The sequence below is a fragment of the Tupaia chinensis genome, unplaced genomic scaffold, assembly GCF_000334495.1.
Source record: "Tupaia chinensis unplaced genomic scaffold, TupChi_1.0 Scaffold000311_2, whole genome shotgun sequence".
NCBI lineage: Eukaryota > Metazoa > Chordata > Mammalia > Scandentia > Tupaiidae > Tupaia > Tupaia belangeri.
In genome coordinates, this window is record NW_006159803.1 from 6611315 (window position 1) to 6626781 (window position 15467).

Sequence of the window (15467 nt, forward strand, 5' to 3'; positions counted from 1 at the left end):
GAAAGAGAAAGCGAGAGTGCTGAGCATCCTCCACTGGGGTCAGACACACCATGCCACTCCTCCAGCCCTCAGATCTTGGGCGCTGGAGCACATGTTCAACATGTTTCAGGCTCATCACCGGCGCCATGTGAGATCTGACTTCTGTTGAGTAGAGCATTTTGAATAGTGATTTTGAGTTTTTTCTAACTCATCCTTTCCTCCTCATTCAGCCCCTGTTTTTAGAAACATGTTTGCAAGTTGCTTACCTACGGTTTATGTGGTTAATTATATTAAATCCATTATATCCAACTTTTTTTTTTTTTTTTTTTTTTTACCAGGGGGCAGCGTCGTGTGCCCGCCAGAAAGAGAGAGAGATAGAGAGACAGAAAGCGAGAAATCACCCCCCGGGGGGATGGCCATGCTGCAATCCCTTCTCCTCCATTCTCCTCTTGGGATCTTGGGCACGCATGCACACACGCCCTGAGTGAGTTTAAGCCACCAGATCCAGGACTTGAACCACTGTCGACTACATGGGAGTTCAGCGACATAGCCATTACGCTAACTGCTGGTCCCGATATCCAGCTTTTTTTGACTAAGGTACTAAGATAATCAGCCAAAAGTAAGGAAAAAGATTTAGTCACACAGATATTTGCTTTAAAATGAAAGATTTGTCCTTGTTTTTTCTTTTTAACCTTGTTCAGATTTATGGATTAGCTTTCTGTCTTAATTCTTTCAGCTTAAGAATGCTTTGCTTGCTTTTTTAGAAGATAATTTGGCAAAAACAAAATTATTTTGACATAGTAATCATTGAACATACTCTGGCTCAAAGAAAAATGACACTGTAAACATGATTTCAGAATTCTAATTTAAAAAAATAAAATAAAATTGAAGCCAGCAGGTGGTGTGATGATTAAGGTACTGGATTCCCACGTGGCTGACCATGGTTCGAGTCCCAGACCTGGTGGCTTGAAAATCATACCAGGTGTATGTGCATGCATGCCTAAAATCCTGGCAGGAGAATAGATGAGAAAGGATTGCAGTGTGGGCATACCTGCTGGGGTGTAGTTTCTCACCCTCTCTCTATCTCTCTCTGACATGCTCACACACCCTATGGCAAAAACCTAAAATAAATAAATAAATAAAAAATAAAAACTTTTGGGACCTGCGGGTGGCATAGTGGTTAAGGCACTAGACACTCCCACATGGCTGACCACAGTTCAAGTCCTGGACCTGGTGGCTTGCTTTCTCACCTTCTCTCTGTCTGTGTGTATCTCTCTGGTCAAATTCAAAATGAATGAATGAATAAATAAAGTTAAATAAATAATTAAAAAAAAAAAAACCTTTTAAAATAAGCATTTAACATCCAGGTCCTTTTTGCTCCTCAGGGGTAGAACTGGGAGTCACTGACAGTTTTTCCCAGGTGCTTGTGCTAAGGTTGAGCCATAGTTACTAAGAAATTTTCTCTTGCGCCATAGGCCCCTGCAGCTGCTGTACCTCCTCCGAGTCCAGGAGCAGCACCAGTTCCTACAGGCATCTTCACAGATATCCCAATCAGCAACATTCGTCGAGTAAGAACGTTACCGTGACCTGGAACCAAAGCTGTTGGGGCCATCTTTACTCTGGTTGCTTAAGTGCCTTCATAGTTTAAAACCCTAATAACTTTATCAGTTGGGAATATTAGGTGATTAAGGGAAGTTTGGTTTGGCCAAAGTATTCAGTTGAATGCTTGGGATAGATAAATCACTGCGCTCTGGTTAAATCTTCTTAGAAGGTGATAGCTTATTGTGCAAACCTCCATCTTCCAATTTTAATAATGCTTGAGGACAAGCCTTACTTGGGTGTAAGGAGAAGAAACAGAGCCCTAACTTAGGTACAGTCTTGTCTGAACTCAAGATAACTAATTTTGGAATCTCTTTGGTTGTAGGTTATTGCACAGCGGTTAATGCAATCAAAACAAACCATACCTCATTATTACCTTTCCATTGATGTAAATATGGGAGAAGTTTTATTGGTACGGAAAGAACTTAATAAGGTAAAAGATCTGGAAATTTCAATTCTCTAAATTATAAAAATGTTGTTTTTTTCCCATTAAACATTTGTATTTTGTTATGATATGGTGATAGAAAATGGATATCATCTTAATTTTTTTTTTTTTTTTTTTTTTTTTAGCCAGCTTTGCGCAGTGGCAGTATCGTAGCCAATGAGGTTTATCCGAGGCGCAATTATTGCTAATTTTTTTTTTTTTTTAAGTTTGCTATAGGATGTATGTGCTCACCAGAGACGGAGAGGGAGAGAGAAAGTGAGAAATCACTCCCTTGGGGTTGGGGGGGGTGGCTATGCCACACTTTCTTCTCTTCCAGTCTCTTGGGATTTTGGGCATCCACACATTTGTGTTTGGTATGTTTTTCAAGCCGGGGCCCAGGACCAGAACCATGCAGTCAGCCATGTGGGATCCAGCTGCCTTAGCCACTGCACCACCTAGCTGGCCCCTGTCATCTTCATTTTCCTCAGAGAATATCCTGGAGCAATTTCATTTTCTGACCCTTGATTAAAACTTTGTGTTTAAAATTGACATCGCATCACAATGACTCTGCTAGGCTAAAATCTATGACAAGGCAATTAAAGTAAAACTATTTATTTATAGATCAATCTCTTCTCAGCAGTGCCCCTTAATTGTCTGCTGAATTACCTTGTATAAGTTAAGTGTTAGGGGAGTTCAGAGAAGGGGGAGATCAGTGAAAGTAGTTGGGGAAAACAAAATAGTGTAGGAAAAACTTGGTTGAACCATGGAAATAAGGATTTCAATTGGCAGAGAATTTGAAGAAACTTTATTCTGTTAGAATATCCTAAGAGTAAAGTATGTTAAAAAACAGAAGTAAGTATAGCATATATGGGAAATAAATTATCTTTTCTAGAGTGGATAATACCAAGTCAATATAGGGAAGACCTTGGTTTACAAAGGAAAGAATTTGGACTTGATGAATTAGATACTAAGTAAGAAATGTTCCTTTAAATCTTTTGAGCAGTGAAGTGACATGATAACAGCAGTATTTTAAGAAAGGTTAAACCATAGATGAATGCTGGCCCATATTAACGCAGAGGCTAGTTGATGCAGTCAGCCATGTGGGATCCAGCTGCCTTAGCCACTGCACCACCTAGCTGGCCCCTGTCATCTTCATTTTCCTCAGAGAATATCCTGGAGCAATTTCATTTTCTGACCCTTGATTAAAACTTTGTGTTTAAAATTGACATCGCATCACAATGACTCTGCTAGGCTAAAATCTATGACAAGGCAATTAAAGTAAAACTATTTATTTATAGATCAATCTCTTCTCAGCAGTGCCCCTTAATTGTCTGCTGAATTACCTTGTATAAGTTAAGTGTTAGGGGAGTTCAGAGAAGGGGGAGATCAGTGAAAGTAGTTGGGGAAAACAAAATAGTGTAGGAAAAACTTGGTTGAACCATGGAAATAAGGATTTCAATTGGCAGAGAATTTGAAGAAACTTTATTCTGTTAGAATATCCTAAGAGTAAAGTATGTTAAAAAACAGAAGTAAGTATAGCATATATGGGAAATAAATTATCTTTTCTAGAGTGGATAATACCAAGTCAATATAGGGAAGACCTTGGTTTACAAAGGAAAGAATTTGGACTTGATGAATTAGATACTAAGTAAGAAATGTTCCTTTAAATCTTTTGAGCAGTGAAGTGACATGATAACAGCAGTATTTTAAGAAAGGTTAAACCATAGATGAATGCTGGCCCATATTAACGCAGAGGCTAGTTGTTGTTTTAATCTAGGCACAAAGTGATGATAAATAGGTCTGTACTGGAAGGTTACATTAAGAATGGAGAGAGGGATATGGAAGATATTTTCAAGGAAGTGAAAAGTAAAAGCCAAACTCCTTAAAGTGGTAAACAGGGCCTTTTACAGATTATTCATAACCTCTCTGGCCTCCTGCCTATGTTTCTTGGTAAGAGTTTTAGAGTTTTAAGTTCTTATACTTAGGTCTTTGATTTATTTGGAGTCTTTTTTTTTTTTTAATTTTAGAGAACATGTGCCTGAAAGAATATGAGAAAGAGACTGGAAGGATGGAAGGAAAGAAGGAAAGGAAGGAGGGGTGGGAAAGAGAGAAGGAATCCTAGTGAGATCTGGTCATACTGCAGTCCTTTTCCTTTCATTTCTCCATCCCATCAGGATCCCAGCATGAAAGCTCCTGGGGCAGAGATTCAAACCCTAGTCAGTTGTGTGAGATCTGGCTTCTTCTGCACAGCGCTTAAGCACTCTGCTATGACACTGACCCAATTTCGAGTTCATTTTGTATTTGGTATAAGGTAGAAATCCAATTTTATTCTTTACATATGGGCATTCAGTTGTCCCCGCATCATTAGCTGAAAAAATAATTCTTTCCCTGTTGCCTTGTTTTGGCATGCTTGTTAAAGTCAATTAATTATATACAAAATTGGGGCCAGCAGATGGCATAGCAGTTACATTGCTGGACTCCCACATGGCTGACTGCAGTTCAAGTCCCAGACCTATTTCAGCTTCCCAAATAGCTGGGACTACAAGTGCATGCCAGCTTCACCCATCTTTTAGGATAGACTGAGAACTGAATCTGGGACTGTCAAGTGGCCTCAGCCTGCCAAGTAACACATAAATGTGCACTGTAGCTACTGAGCCAGTGCCTTGTAGATAATTTGGAGAGTGTTGCCATCTAAACAATATTAAGTCTCCCCATCCATGAACATGGGCGGTACTTGCATTTATTTAGTTTTTTTTAAAACATTTAACAATGTTTTGGACCAGCAGATGGCAAAATGGTTACATTGCTGGATTCCCACATAGTCAACCATGGTTCCAGTCCTGGACCTGGTAGCTTAAAACTTATCTGGGTGTGTGTGTGCCCAAAATCTCAAGAGGAGAATGGAGGAAAAGGAACTGTGACATGGCCATCCCCCCTGGGGGTGATTTCTTGCTTTCTGTCTCTGTCTCTGTCTGGTGAGCACGCATGCCCTATAGCAGAAATCTCTCTAAAAAAAATTAACAGTTTTTATAGTTTTTAGAGTATATGTTTTATACTTCTTTTAAAAATTTTATTTATTTATTTATCATTATAATTACTATTTTTTAATTAGATCAGAAAGAGACACACAGAGAGAGGGAGAGTGAAAAAGGAAGCCACCAGGCTCAGGACATGAACTTTGGTCAGCCATGTGGGAGTCCAACACCTTAATAACCATGCCATCTGCTGGCTCCTATACTTTTGTTAACTTTATTTTAGTTTTTTGTTAAATAATTATTAATTTAATTTAATTTATTTATTATTATTATTTTATTTGACCAGAGAGAGAAGGAGTCTGAGAAAGTAAGCCAACAGGTACAGGACTTGAACTGTGGCCAGCCGTGTGGGATTCCAGCGTCTTAACCACCATGCCACTTACCAGCCCCCAGTCTAGATACTTTTTTCTATCTTTCTTTTTTATTTTTTTAATTTTTTTAATTTTTAAAAGAGGTTTTTGCTATAGGGCTCATGCACTTACCAGACAGAGAGACAGAAAGCGAGAAATCACCCCCCAGGGAGGATAGCCACGCCGCAATCCCTTCTCCTCCATTCACTTCTCGGGATCTCAGGCACACACACATGCACCTGGCATGAGTTTAAGCCACCAGGTTTTGGACTTGAACTGTGGTCGACTACATGGGAGTCCAGCAACATAGCCATTACGTGAACTGCTAGTCTCCCTGGTGTATTTTTCAAGCCTGGGGTCCAGGACTCAAGCTGCATAGTCAGTCTTGAGGGATCCAGACACCATGCTACCCAGATGGTCCTATATTTTTAAATTTTTATTTTAATTATATTGTATAAGGACTTTAAATAAAGAAAAAACACATTCTATATGCCTTTCTAATTTTTTTTTCTTTTTGAGAGACAGTTTTGCTATAGGGTACATACATTCACTGGAGAGACAGAGAAAGAGAAAGTGAAAAACTACCCCCAGGACATGCCAAAATTCATCATTCTCTATTTTCCTCTTGGGATTTTGGGCATGCACGCACATGCACCTGGCATGAGTTTCAAGCTACTGGGTCCAGGACTGAAGTTGTGGTTGGCCATGTGGGAGTCCAGCGCCTTGACCTCTACATCACCTGCTGGATCTGCCTTTCTTTCTTCTTCTTCTTTTTTTTTTTTAATTTAATTTTATTCATCATTATCATTTTCCAACTTGACTAGAGAAACACAGGGACATAGAGGTAAAGTGAGAAAGCAAGCCACCAGGTCTGGAACTTGAATCATAGTCCGCCATGTGGGAGTCTAGCACCTTAACCAACATGCCACCTGGCAGTCCCTGGACTTGCCTAATTTTCATCAAGTGTCATAATGTGAAAAGGGCTGGAGAACCAAAACTAACCCAGCCCCTGTAACTGATTTGTGAGTGAACTGGATTCAGTCAGGATTAATGACAATGTTCTATGAAAATTGGGTCGTGGTCTACTACATGGGAGTCCAGCAACATAGCCATTACCCCAACTGCTGGTCCCGATATTTTATTCTTTCTATTGATACTATTGTAAATGGAATTTTTTCTAAATGTCATTTTCAAATTGTTCATTGCTACTGTGTAGAAATGTTGATCTTTTTGTATCTTGTATCCTGAAACCTACTGGACACATTTACTAGATCTAGTTGTTTTAGATCTAGAGGATTCCTGTGGATTTTCTGTACAGACAATGGTGTTTTCTACAAATACAGGAGGACTTAAAAATTTCATAGAAGTTAGAATGTAAGTAGGAGTTTATTTTGTTGCCAAAAATGGAAATTAATTCACAGTATTGTCATAATATGCATTTTTCATGATTTTTTGGGGGGGAGATTCCCCTCATAGAGACAGTTTTACTTTTTCTTTCTGATCTCAGTACCTTTTATTTCCTTTTCTTGCCTAACTACTCTGGCTAGCACCTCTAGTACAGTATTGTATAGAAGTGGCAAGAGTGGTCATTCCCCTCATTCTTGATCTTAAGGAGAATATGTCTTGATGATAGGGGTTACCTTAGATCTATTTTATCATCAGACTTAGGAAATTCCCTATTTCTAATTTGTTGAATGTTTTTATTGCGAAAGTGAAGGGATACTGAATTTTGTCTCAATTTTTGGTGTGCCTGCTGAGATCACGTAGTTTTTGTCCTATATTCTATTAGGACATTAGTGTCCTAATTTTATTTTTTTAATTTGCTTATTCTTTTTTTTTTTTAAAGAATTATTTATTTGAATTGTTAATTCACTTATTTTTTAATTTGACCAGATAGAAACACAGAGAGAGAGAGAAAGAGAAAGCAAATCACCAGGTCCTGGACTTGAACCGTGGTCAGCCATGTGAGAGTGTCTAGCGCCTTAACCACCATGCTACCTGCTGGTTCCTTGTTTATTCTGAGAGAGAGAAAAATAAGGATACAGAACCCCAGAAGCGTCTTGATGCCATGACCCACCCCTAAGCCTGATCCAGCTTGGGAGCGCATGTGTGTCTGGCATACAGGGAGGTCTCTGACTCCAAATTAGCTACTTTTATAGGTGGGGTCTACATTGTGGAGTGTTGTGTTTTACTGCTGTGCCACCTGTTCAGCCCTCCCCCCCTTTTTTTTAATATATATTGCTGGATTTTGTTTGCTAGTATTTTGTTGAGGATTTATACATCTATATTCATAGGAGATATTAGTGTAGTTTTGTTTTTTTTAAGAGGTTTTTGCCTTAGGGTACATTCACTCACCATAGAGACAGACAGAGAAAGTGAGAGGGAAAGTGAGAAATCACCCTTAGGAAGGATGGCCATGTTGCAGTCTCTTCTGTGTTCTCCCAGGACTTTGGGCACACATCCACATTTGCCCAACATGATTTTCAAGCCACCAGGTCCAGGTCTTGAACTGTGGTCAGCTGGTCCTGTACTTTATTATTATTTTTTTTTTTGTAATGTTTTTGTCTGGTTTTAGTATGAGGCTAATATTGGCTTCCTAGAATGACTAGAACTATTCTTGACTTTATTTTTTTAAGAAGGTTTACAAAGAATTGATACTACTTCTTAAATTGTCTGTTAGAATTCACCAGTGAAGCCCTTTAGGTCTAAACATTTCTTTCTTTTTTTTTTTTTTTTTTTTTTTGAGAGGTTTTTGCTATAGGGCGCGTGCGCTTGCCAGACAGAGAGAGACATAGTGACAGAAAGCGAGAAATCACCCCCCAGGGGGGATGGTCACGCCGCAATCCCTTCTCCTCCATTCTCCTCTCAGGATCTTGGGCACACACGCACATGCGCCCGGTGTGAGTTTTAAGCCACCAGGTCCGGGATGCGAACCATGGTCGACTACGTGGGAGTCCAGCAACATAGCCATTATGCTAACTGCTGGTTCCCAGGTCTAAACATTTCTATGTCGGTAGCCTTTCAGTTACCAGTTCAATCTCTTATCATTAGTTACAAATTTTATGTTCAGTTTGTTTCTTCTTGGTTTAGTTTTGGTAGTTTGTATCTTACTGGGCATTTGTCAGTTTCATCTGAGTTATCTAATTTATTTTTTGCATGTGGGTGTTCTTAGTATTAGGTATATAATCTTTTTTACTTTAGTAAGGAAAATACTTTGTAATTGTATTTTATAATGTTTTCTGTTTCATTCCTGGTTTTAGGAAATTGAGTTTTCTCTCTTCTTCTTGATTATTCTAGCTAAATCTTTTTTTTTTTTAATTTATTTTTCTTTTTCATGAAGGAGAAGAGACAGAGAGAGCTAGGCAGAGAAGACAGCACTCTCAGCATTGTCTTGACACTGATCTTTCTTCCCTCAGCCAGCCCTGCATTGTGGGCACCCGGGTGCCTGGTTTACTCAGGGAGGTCTCTGGATGTGAATGGGGAATGTTTCACCACTGTGCCATTGTCTGACCCCCTAACTAAATGTTTATAACTGTGGTTGTTATTTAGTTGTGCTTTTGTTTTTTTAATTGCCAGAGGGCATGTGAGAAAGAGAGAGAGAGAAGGCACCCTCCCAATAAGGTGTGCTCATGCTGTAGTCCTTTTGTCCTCTATTTCCTCTATGCCTGTCAGGATGTTAGGCATGGATTTGAACCACAGTCTAGCCATGTGGGATATAGCTACCCATGCACAGCACCCAACTGCTATATTATGGGGATAGCCTTGTTTTTGTTTTTGTTTTTTGTTAGCAGGTGCATGTACTTGCTGGAGAGAGGGAGATGAGAAAATATCCCCTCTGGGGAATGGTCACACTGTAATCTCTTCTTCATCTATCCACCTTTTGGGATTTTGTACATGCACGCACATGGACCTGATGTGTTTCTCAAGCCACCAGGCCTGGCCTTGAACTGCACAGTCAGCCATGTGGCATCTGGCCTATTTTAACTAGCAGGCCTTGGAGCCATCCAGTCTTTTCAGAGAACCAGCTTTTGGTTTTGTTGAGATGAATGAAAATGAAGACATAATATACAGTAACCTATAGGATACTGGTAAAGCAATACTTAGCAGGAAATTTGTAGCTTAAAATGGTGAAAAAACAAACAAACAAACAAACAGGAATGGCCCTGTAGTCCAGTGGTTAAGGGAGCTAGACCCGACATGACTGATCATGGTTTGAATCCCAGCTCTGGCAGCTTGAAAAACATATGAGGCATGTGTGCATGAGTGCCCAAAGTCCTGATAGGATGGAGAAATGGAGAAAGTGTTGCAGCATGACCATGCCTCATGAGGGAGGTGCTAACCCCACAGGCCCTCCACCTCTTTGTCTCTCTGGCAAGTTCATGCACCCTCTGACACCACACCCCTCTCCCCCCCAAAAAAAAAAAGAAAAGAAAGAAAGAAAGAACCAACTTTTAGTTTCATTCTGCCTATTCCACCTCTGGGCATTTATGTAATCTCTTTTGTCCTCCTCCTTTTCTCAAGATTATACAATTTCAGGGAACCAGCAGTTAGCGTAATGGCTATGCTGCTGGACTCCCACGTAGTCAACCGCGGTTTGCATCCCAGACCCGGTGGCTTAAAACTCATGCCGGGCGCGTGTGCGTGCGTGCCCAAGATCCCGAGAGGAGAATTGCGGTGTGACCATCCCCCGGGGGGTGATTTCTCGCTTTCTGTCTCTATGTCTCTCTCTGTCTGTCTGGTGAACGCACGTGCCCTATAGCGAAAAAAACCTCTCCAAAAAAAGAAAAAAATAAATAAAAGATTATACAATTTCAGTCTTTGGGGAGAGAATTTAAGAAACTATAAATTTTTTTTGTCTTTACAGATGTTAGAAGGGAGAAGCAAAATTTCTGTCAATGATTTCATCATAAAAGCTTCAGCTCTGGCATGTTTAAAAGTTCCTGAAGCAAATTCTTCTTGGATGGACACAGTTATAAGACAGTAAGTCCAACTAGAGTGGCACATATCTAGCAGCAGTTTTTCTGTTATATAATCTGTAACTAGAAATTTTAGGTAGTCAGGAGAAATGGAATACACAAGGGCAGATGTCTTCCATATGTGAAAAAATTTGAAAACAACATAAAACTATGAGATAGTACTAAATTTAGTTCATAAAGGTTATAAATTATGCAAATTCAGAAAAGGGAGATCAGTGTACAGATATGTATAACTAGGTTGATAGTGACTCTCACAAAGCAGAATTTAAAGAAATGATTTTTTTTTTCACCTGAGTTATGCTGCACTTGAGGGGCACAATTGAAAACAGTGTTTGTTAATATGATGGTGGCATGTGACTGCCATGGTATTCAATGTGTTTCACCTTGCCTCATTCTTAGTCTCCTCTAGGGCTGGCAGGTGGTGTGGTGAAGGTGCTAAAATCCCACATGGCATGGTTTGAGTCTCGATCCTGGTGGCTTACTTCCTCACTTTCCCTCTCTCTTTCTCTTTCTGTCTCTCTCTGGTCAAATTTAAAGATAATAATCATAAATAAAATTAAATAATTCTTTAAAAAATAGTCTTCCTTATGGCTTAAGTGTTTTCACTCCCATTTTCTAGACAAAGAAACCAAGGCCCACTGAGTTGCGTAATTTGCTGTGAGTTAATGTTCAAATAGTGAAGAGAACCATTTTCAGCTATGTAGTTGCTTTCTATTATTATTCTGAAAGCAAAAAGTTTCTCTTTCTGCTCTACTCTCTTAGACTCATAGCATACTTTTGTGACCAGATGTGTGTAGGGGTGGTATTTTCTGCCACATCAACCAAGCTGTCAGTTCTATGGCAATCCCCACCTAGCTGTTCTCTAATTCAGTTCAATTCTGATGCTGTGTACTTGGCGATGGTGTCAGAGCTCACAGTTTGAGGGTTCATTTCATAAGACTGATGCTACTTAAAGTGCCAGTTGCAAGTCTGAGCCATTTGTACTTCGACTGACTATTCTTTTTTCCTCTGCTTAAGCTGTGAAATTTTTTCTTTTTCTTTTTTTGGAGAGGTTATTTTTTTTTGCTATAGGGCACATGCGCTTGCCAAACAGAGACAGAGAGACAGAAAGCGAGAAATCACCCCCCGGGGGGATGGCCACACCGCAATCCCGTCTCCTCCATTCTCCTCTCAGGATCTTGGGCACGCACGCACACGCGCCCAGCGTGAGTTTAAGCCACCAGGTCCGGGACTCGAACCGCAGTCGACTACATGGGAGTCCAGCGACATAGCTATTACGCTAACTGCTGGTCCCAATTTTTAAATTTTTAATGACCAACACCTGACCAACAGGCTGTAGGCTGGAGTCCTCATGACCCCCTCCTTAGGTTTAACAAATTTGCCAGAATGGCCCATAGAATTCAGAAGCACTTACTTATGCTTACTGGTTTATTATAAAGATATTACAAAGGATACAGATGAACATCAGACAAAGTGATGAGTAGGGTGAGATATGAGAGTGAGGTACAGAACTTCATGCCCCCTCTGGGTTCATCACCCTCCCAGATCCTCCAGGGGGTTCAGCAACCTGAAAGCTTATCCACTCTTGTTCAAGAGTTTATAGAGTTGGGGAACCAGCAGTTGGCGTAATGGCTCTGTCACTGGACTCCCACGTAGTCGACCACATTTCGAGTCCCGGACTCAGCTTAAACTCACGCCAGCTGCATGTGCGTGCATGCCCAAGATCCTGAGAGGAGAATGGAGGAGAAGGGATTATGGCATGGCCACCCCCCCAGGGGGTGGTTTCTCACTTTCTGTCTCTGTCTTTCTGACAAGTGCTCATGCCCTATAGCAAAAATCTCCAAGAAAAATAAAATAAAATAAAAAAGAGTTTATAGAGTTGGATCTCCAAGTCAGTGAGTAGGGCTTGAAAGTTCCAACTCTAAAATCCTCTCATCTCTTGGTGACTAGCTCCATTCTGAGATTATCTAGGGGGCCTCACCCTGAATCACTTCATTAGCACAAACTCAGGAGTTAGCAAAGGGGCTCTTAATGAATAACAAAAGATATTTCTACCCAGGAAATTTTAGAGGTTTTAGAGTTCTATGACTGGAACTGGAATAGAGACTAAATATGTTTCATATTATACCCCAATTATTAATTTTTATTAGTTATATTTATTAGTTTAATTTTTACTAAAGTATATGGATTGGAATATTGCTCTGTGAATTACAGTGACCCACTCTAACCTTTAATCTGAGCTCTATTCCCAAGAGACCAATAGCTTTTATTTATTTATTAATTTTTAAGAGAGATTTTTTGCTATAGGGTACTTACTCTCACCAGAGAAACAGACACAGAGAGACAGAAAGTGAGAAATCACTACCCCTGCCCTTCCAGGAGAAATGGCCACACTGCAGTCCCTTTTCTTCCATTCTCTCGGGATTCTTGGGCATGCACACACATGCACCCTGTGTGAGTTTTAAGCAACAGGTCCAAGATACAAACTGCTGTCAGCCACCTATGGGAGTCTAGCAACATAACCATTACGCCATCTGCTGGTCCCAGGAAAATAGCTTTTAAACTCTTGTTTCTTCTGGAATTTATTTACTTTAAGAATTATTTTATTTTAATTTTATTTATTATTATTTCCAATTTGATCAGAGAGAGACAGAGAGAGAGGGAAAGTGAGAAAGCAAGCCACCAGTTCCGGGACTTGAACTGTCGTCGGCCATGTGGGAGTCTAGTGCCTCCAGCCACCATGCGACCTGCTGGTCCCCTTCTGGGATTTATTTTGAGATTTCTAAATACATTTTTCTGTTACCTTTTATTAATTTTTGTTTACTTTATCAAGTGACTTTAAAGAATGTTAAGATTTAGCTTTGTTTTGCCCTCCTTACACACACATACCCCACCATTCTCCTAAACTGATTATAGTACAAATTTGAATTAAATCTATATTCAGTGTTGTTTTTCTTTCATATATATGTAAATATATATCACCATATCTACCTACCTATCTATCTATCTATATGTGTATATATATATATATACACATATTTATTTATTTTAGGTTTTTGCCATATGGTATGTGTGCTTGCCAGAGTGAAAGTGAGAAATCAACTCCCAGAGTGGATGGCCACACCACAGTCTCTTCTTTATTGTCCTGGGATTTTAGGCACACACACACAGACCCAGTGTGATTTTTTTTTTAAGCCACCAGATCTGGGACTCGAACTGGGGTCGACCGTGTGGGAGTGCAGCGCCTTCACTGTGCCACCTGCTAGCCCTCTTTTTTTTGGGGGGGGGAGAGGTTTTCGCTATAGGACTTGTGCGCTCGCCAGAAAGACAGAGACAGAGAGATAGAAAGCGAGAAATCACCCCCCCCAGGGGGGATGGTCACGCCGCAATCCCTTCTCCTTCATTCTCCTCTCGGGATCTTGGGCATGCATGCACACGCACCCGGCGTGAGTTTTAAGCCACCATGTCTAGAGCGTGAACCGCGGTCGACTACGTGGGAGTCCAGCAACATAGCCATTACACTAACTGCTGGTCAAGTAGTAGTATTTTTTTAAGAGGTTTTTGTCTTAAGGCATGTACGCTTATTGGAGAGACACAGAGACAATGAGAGGGAAAGTGAGAAATCACCTCCCACAGGAGATGGCCACGCTGTAATCCCGTCTCTTCTATTTTCCTCCCAGGATCTTGCACATGCACATGCCCCAAGCGTGATTTGTTGTGAATTCTTTTTGAAACTCTCTAGAACTCTTAAACCATTTCTTAATCTGGTTAGGGATACTGGTTAATCTATTGGTTCTTTTTCCTTGGTCACATCTCAGGGTCTAACATTCCATGTAAGCTGTATTAGTTCTCTCGGGCTGCTTTTAAGAATTGCCACAAAATTGATGACTTGAAATAGAAATTTGGGCCCGCCAGAGGCATGGTGGTTAGGGTGGTGGGATTCCACATGGCCTATCATGCAGTTTGAGTCCTGGACCCAGCAACATGCTGGGCACTGGTGTGCATAAAAGGAGGCAGAAATCAAGAAGGAGTTACAGTGTGACTACCCCCATGGGAGGTGCTTTCTCACTCTTTCTTTGGTGAGTGTACATGCCGTCTGGCAAAATTTCTAAGAAAATGAAGAAAGAAAATTGTTTTCTCACATTCTAGAGACCAGAAGTTCAAATCAGGTGTCAGCAGTGCCGTACTCCTTCCCAAGGCTCTGGGGGATACCCCTCCTTGCCTTTTCCAGGTGCAGTGTCCCAGGGCAGGTCTTGATTTTTTTAGTTGCATAATTCTAGTTTCTACCTGTGTCTTTGCTTCACATTGTCTATGTCATATCTTTTAAGGACACTACACTTGGCATTGGGCACCCAGATAATCCATGATGACTTTAAGATTCTAAATTATGCCTTGAAGACCTTATTGCTGGTCTGTAGTAGACACCGTTACAGGCCATGTCTTTCAATTCTCTCCCTGCAGGATGTGTTTCTTTTTAGATGCATGCCCTTCCCATTATCGTCATGATGCTCTTCATCACAGCAGTGATACACAATGAGTGCTTAAACAATTTATATTCATTATTTAGTTCTCCTGAGAACCTTGTGAAGTAGGTACCATATTTGTCTCCATTTCACAGATGAGGAAACTGAACACAGTGATATTAAGTTACCTGCCCAAGGACACAGAGCTAGTAAATGGTGAGCTGAGATTTGAATTTCAGCTGTCTGAATCCAAATTAAAACCTACCCTTGAGCCAGACTTTGATGCTACATCATATCTATTGGAATTGAAACTAATTTTAAAGCTTAGCTGAAGTTCTACCTTTTGGTGTCTTAGGCAAAAATAAATTCCCTGCCTTCTGAATAGTTCATGTATTACTCATTTGGTAATTATATTAATGCAACAAGGTTTGTTATGTATTGGTTTGCTTTTGTTTGTTTTTGAGAGAGATTTTTTGCTGTAAGTCATGTGCACTCACTGGAGAGACAGAGACAGACAGCAAGAAATCACGCCCCCACCACCCCACCACCCCTCCCACTACTACCCCCCCACGCCCTCCACTCCCACCCCCGCGAAGGATAGCCACACTGCAGTCCCTTCTCCCTGGATCTTGGGCATGCAC

The 15467-nt window shown here is 40.5% G+C and overlaps 1 protein-coding gene and 1 pseudogene across 1 annotated transcript in view; both read left to right on the plus strand.

Moving 5' to 3' along the window:
• DLAT (dihydrolipoamide S-acetyltransferase) overlaps positions 1 to 15467 on the plus strand; it is a 36089-nt gene that overhangs the window by 16115 nt on the left and 4507 nt on the right. Inside the window, exons 9-11 of the mRNA XM_006150989.3 lie at positions 1455 to 1547; positions 1904 to 2011; positions 10252 to 10367. Coding sequence (XP_006151051.1) covers positions 1455 to 1547; positions 1904 to 2011; positions 10252 to 10367 — 317 coding nt within the window. The remainder of the gene's footprint in view (positions 1 to 1454; positions 1548 to 1903; positions 2012 to 10251; positions 10368 to 15467) is intronic.
• Positions 2151 to 2372, plus strand: LOC114008231 (uncharacterized; annotated as a pseudogene).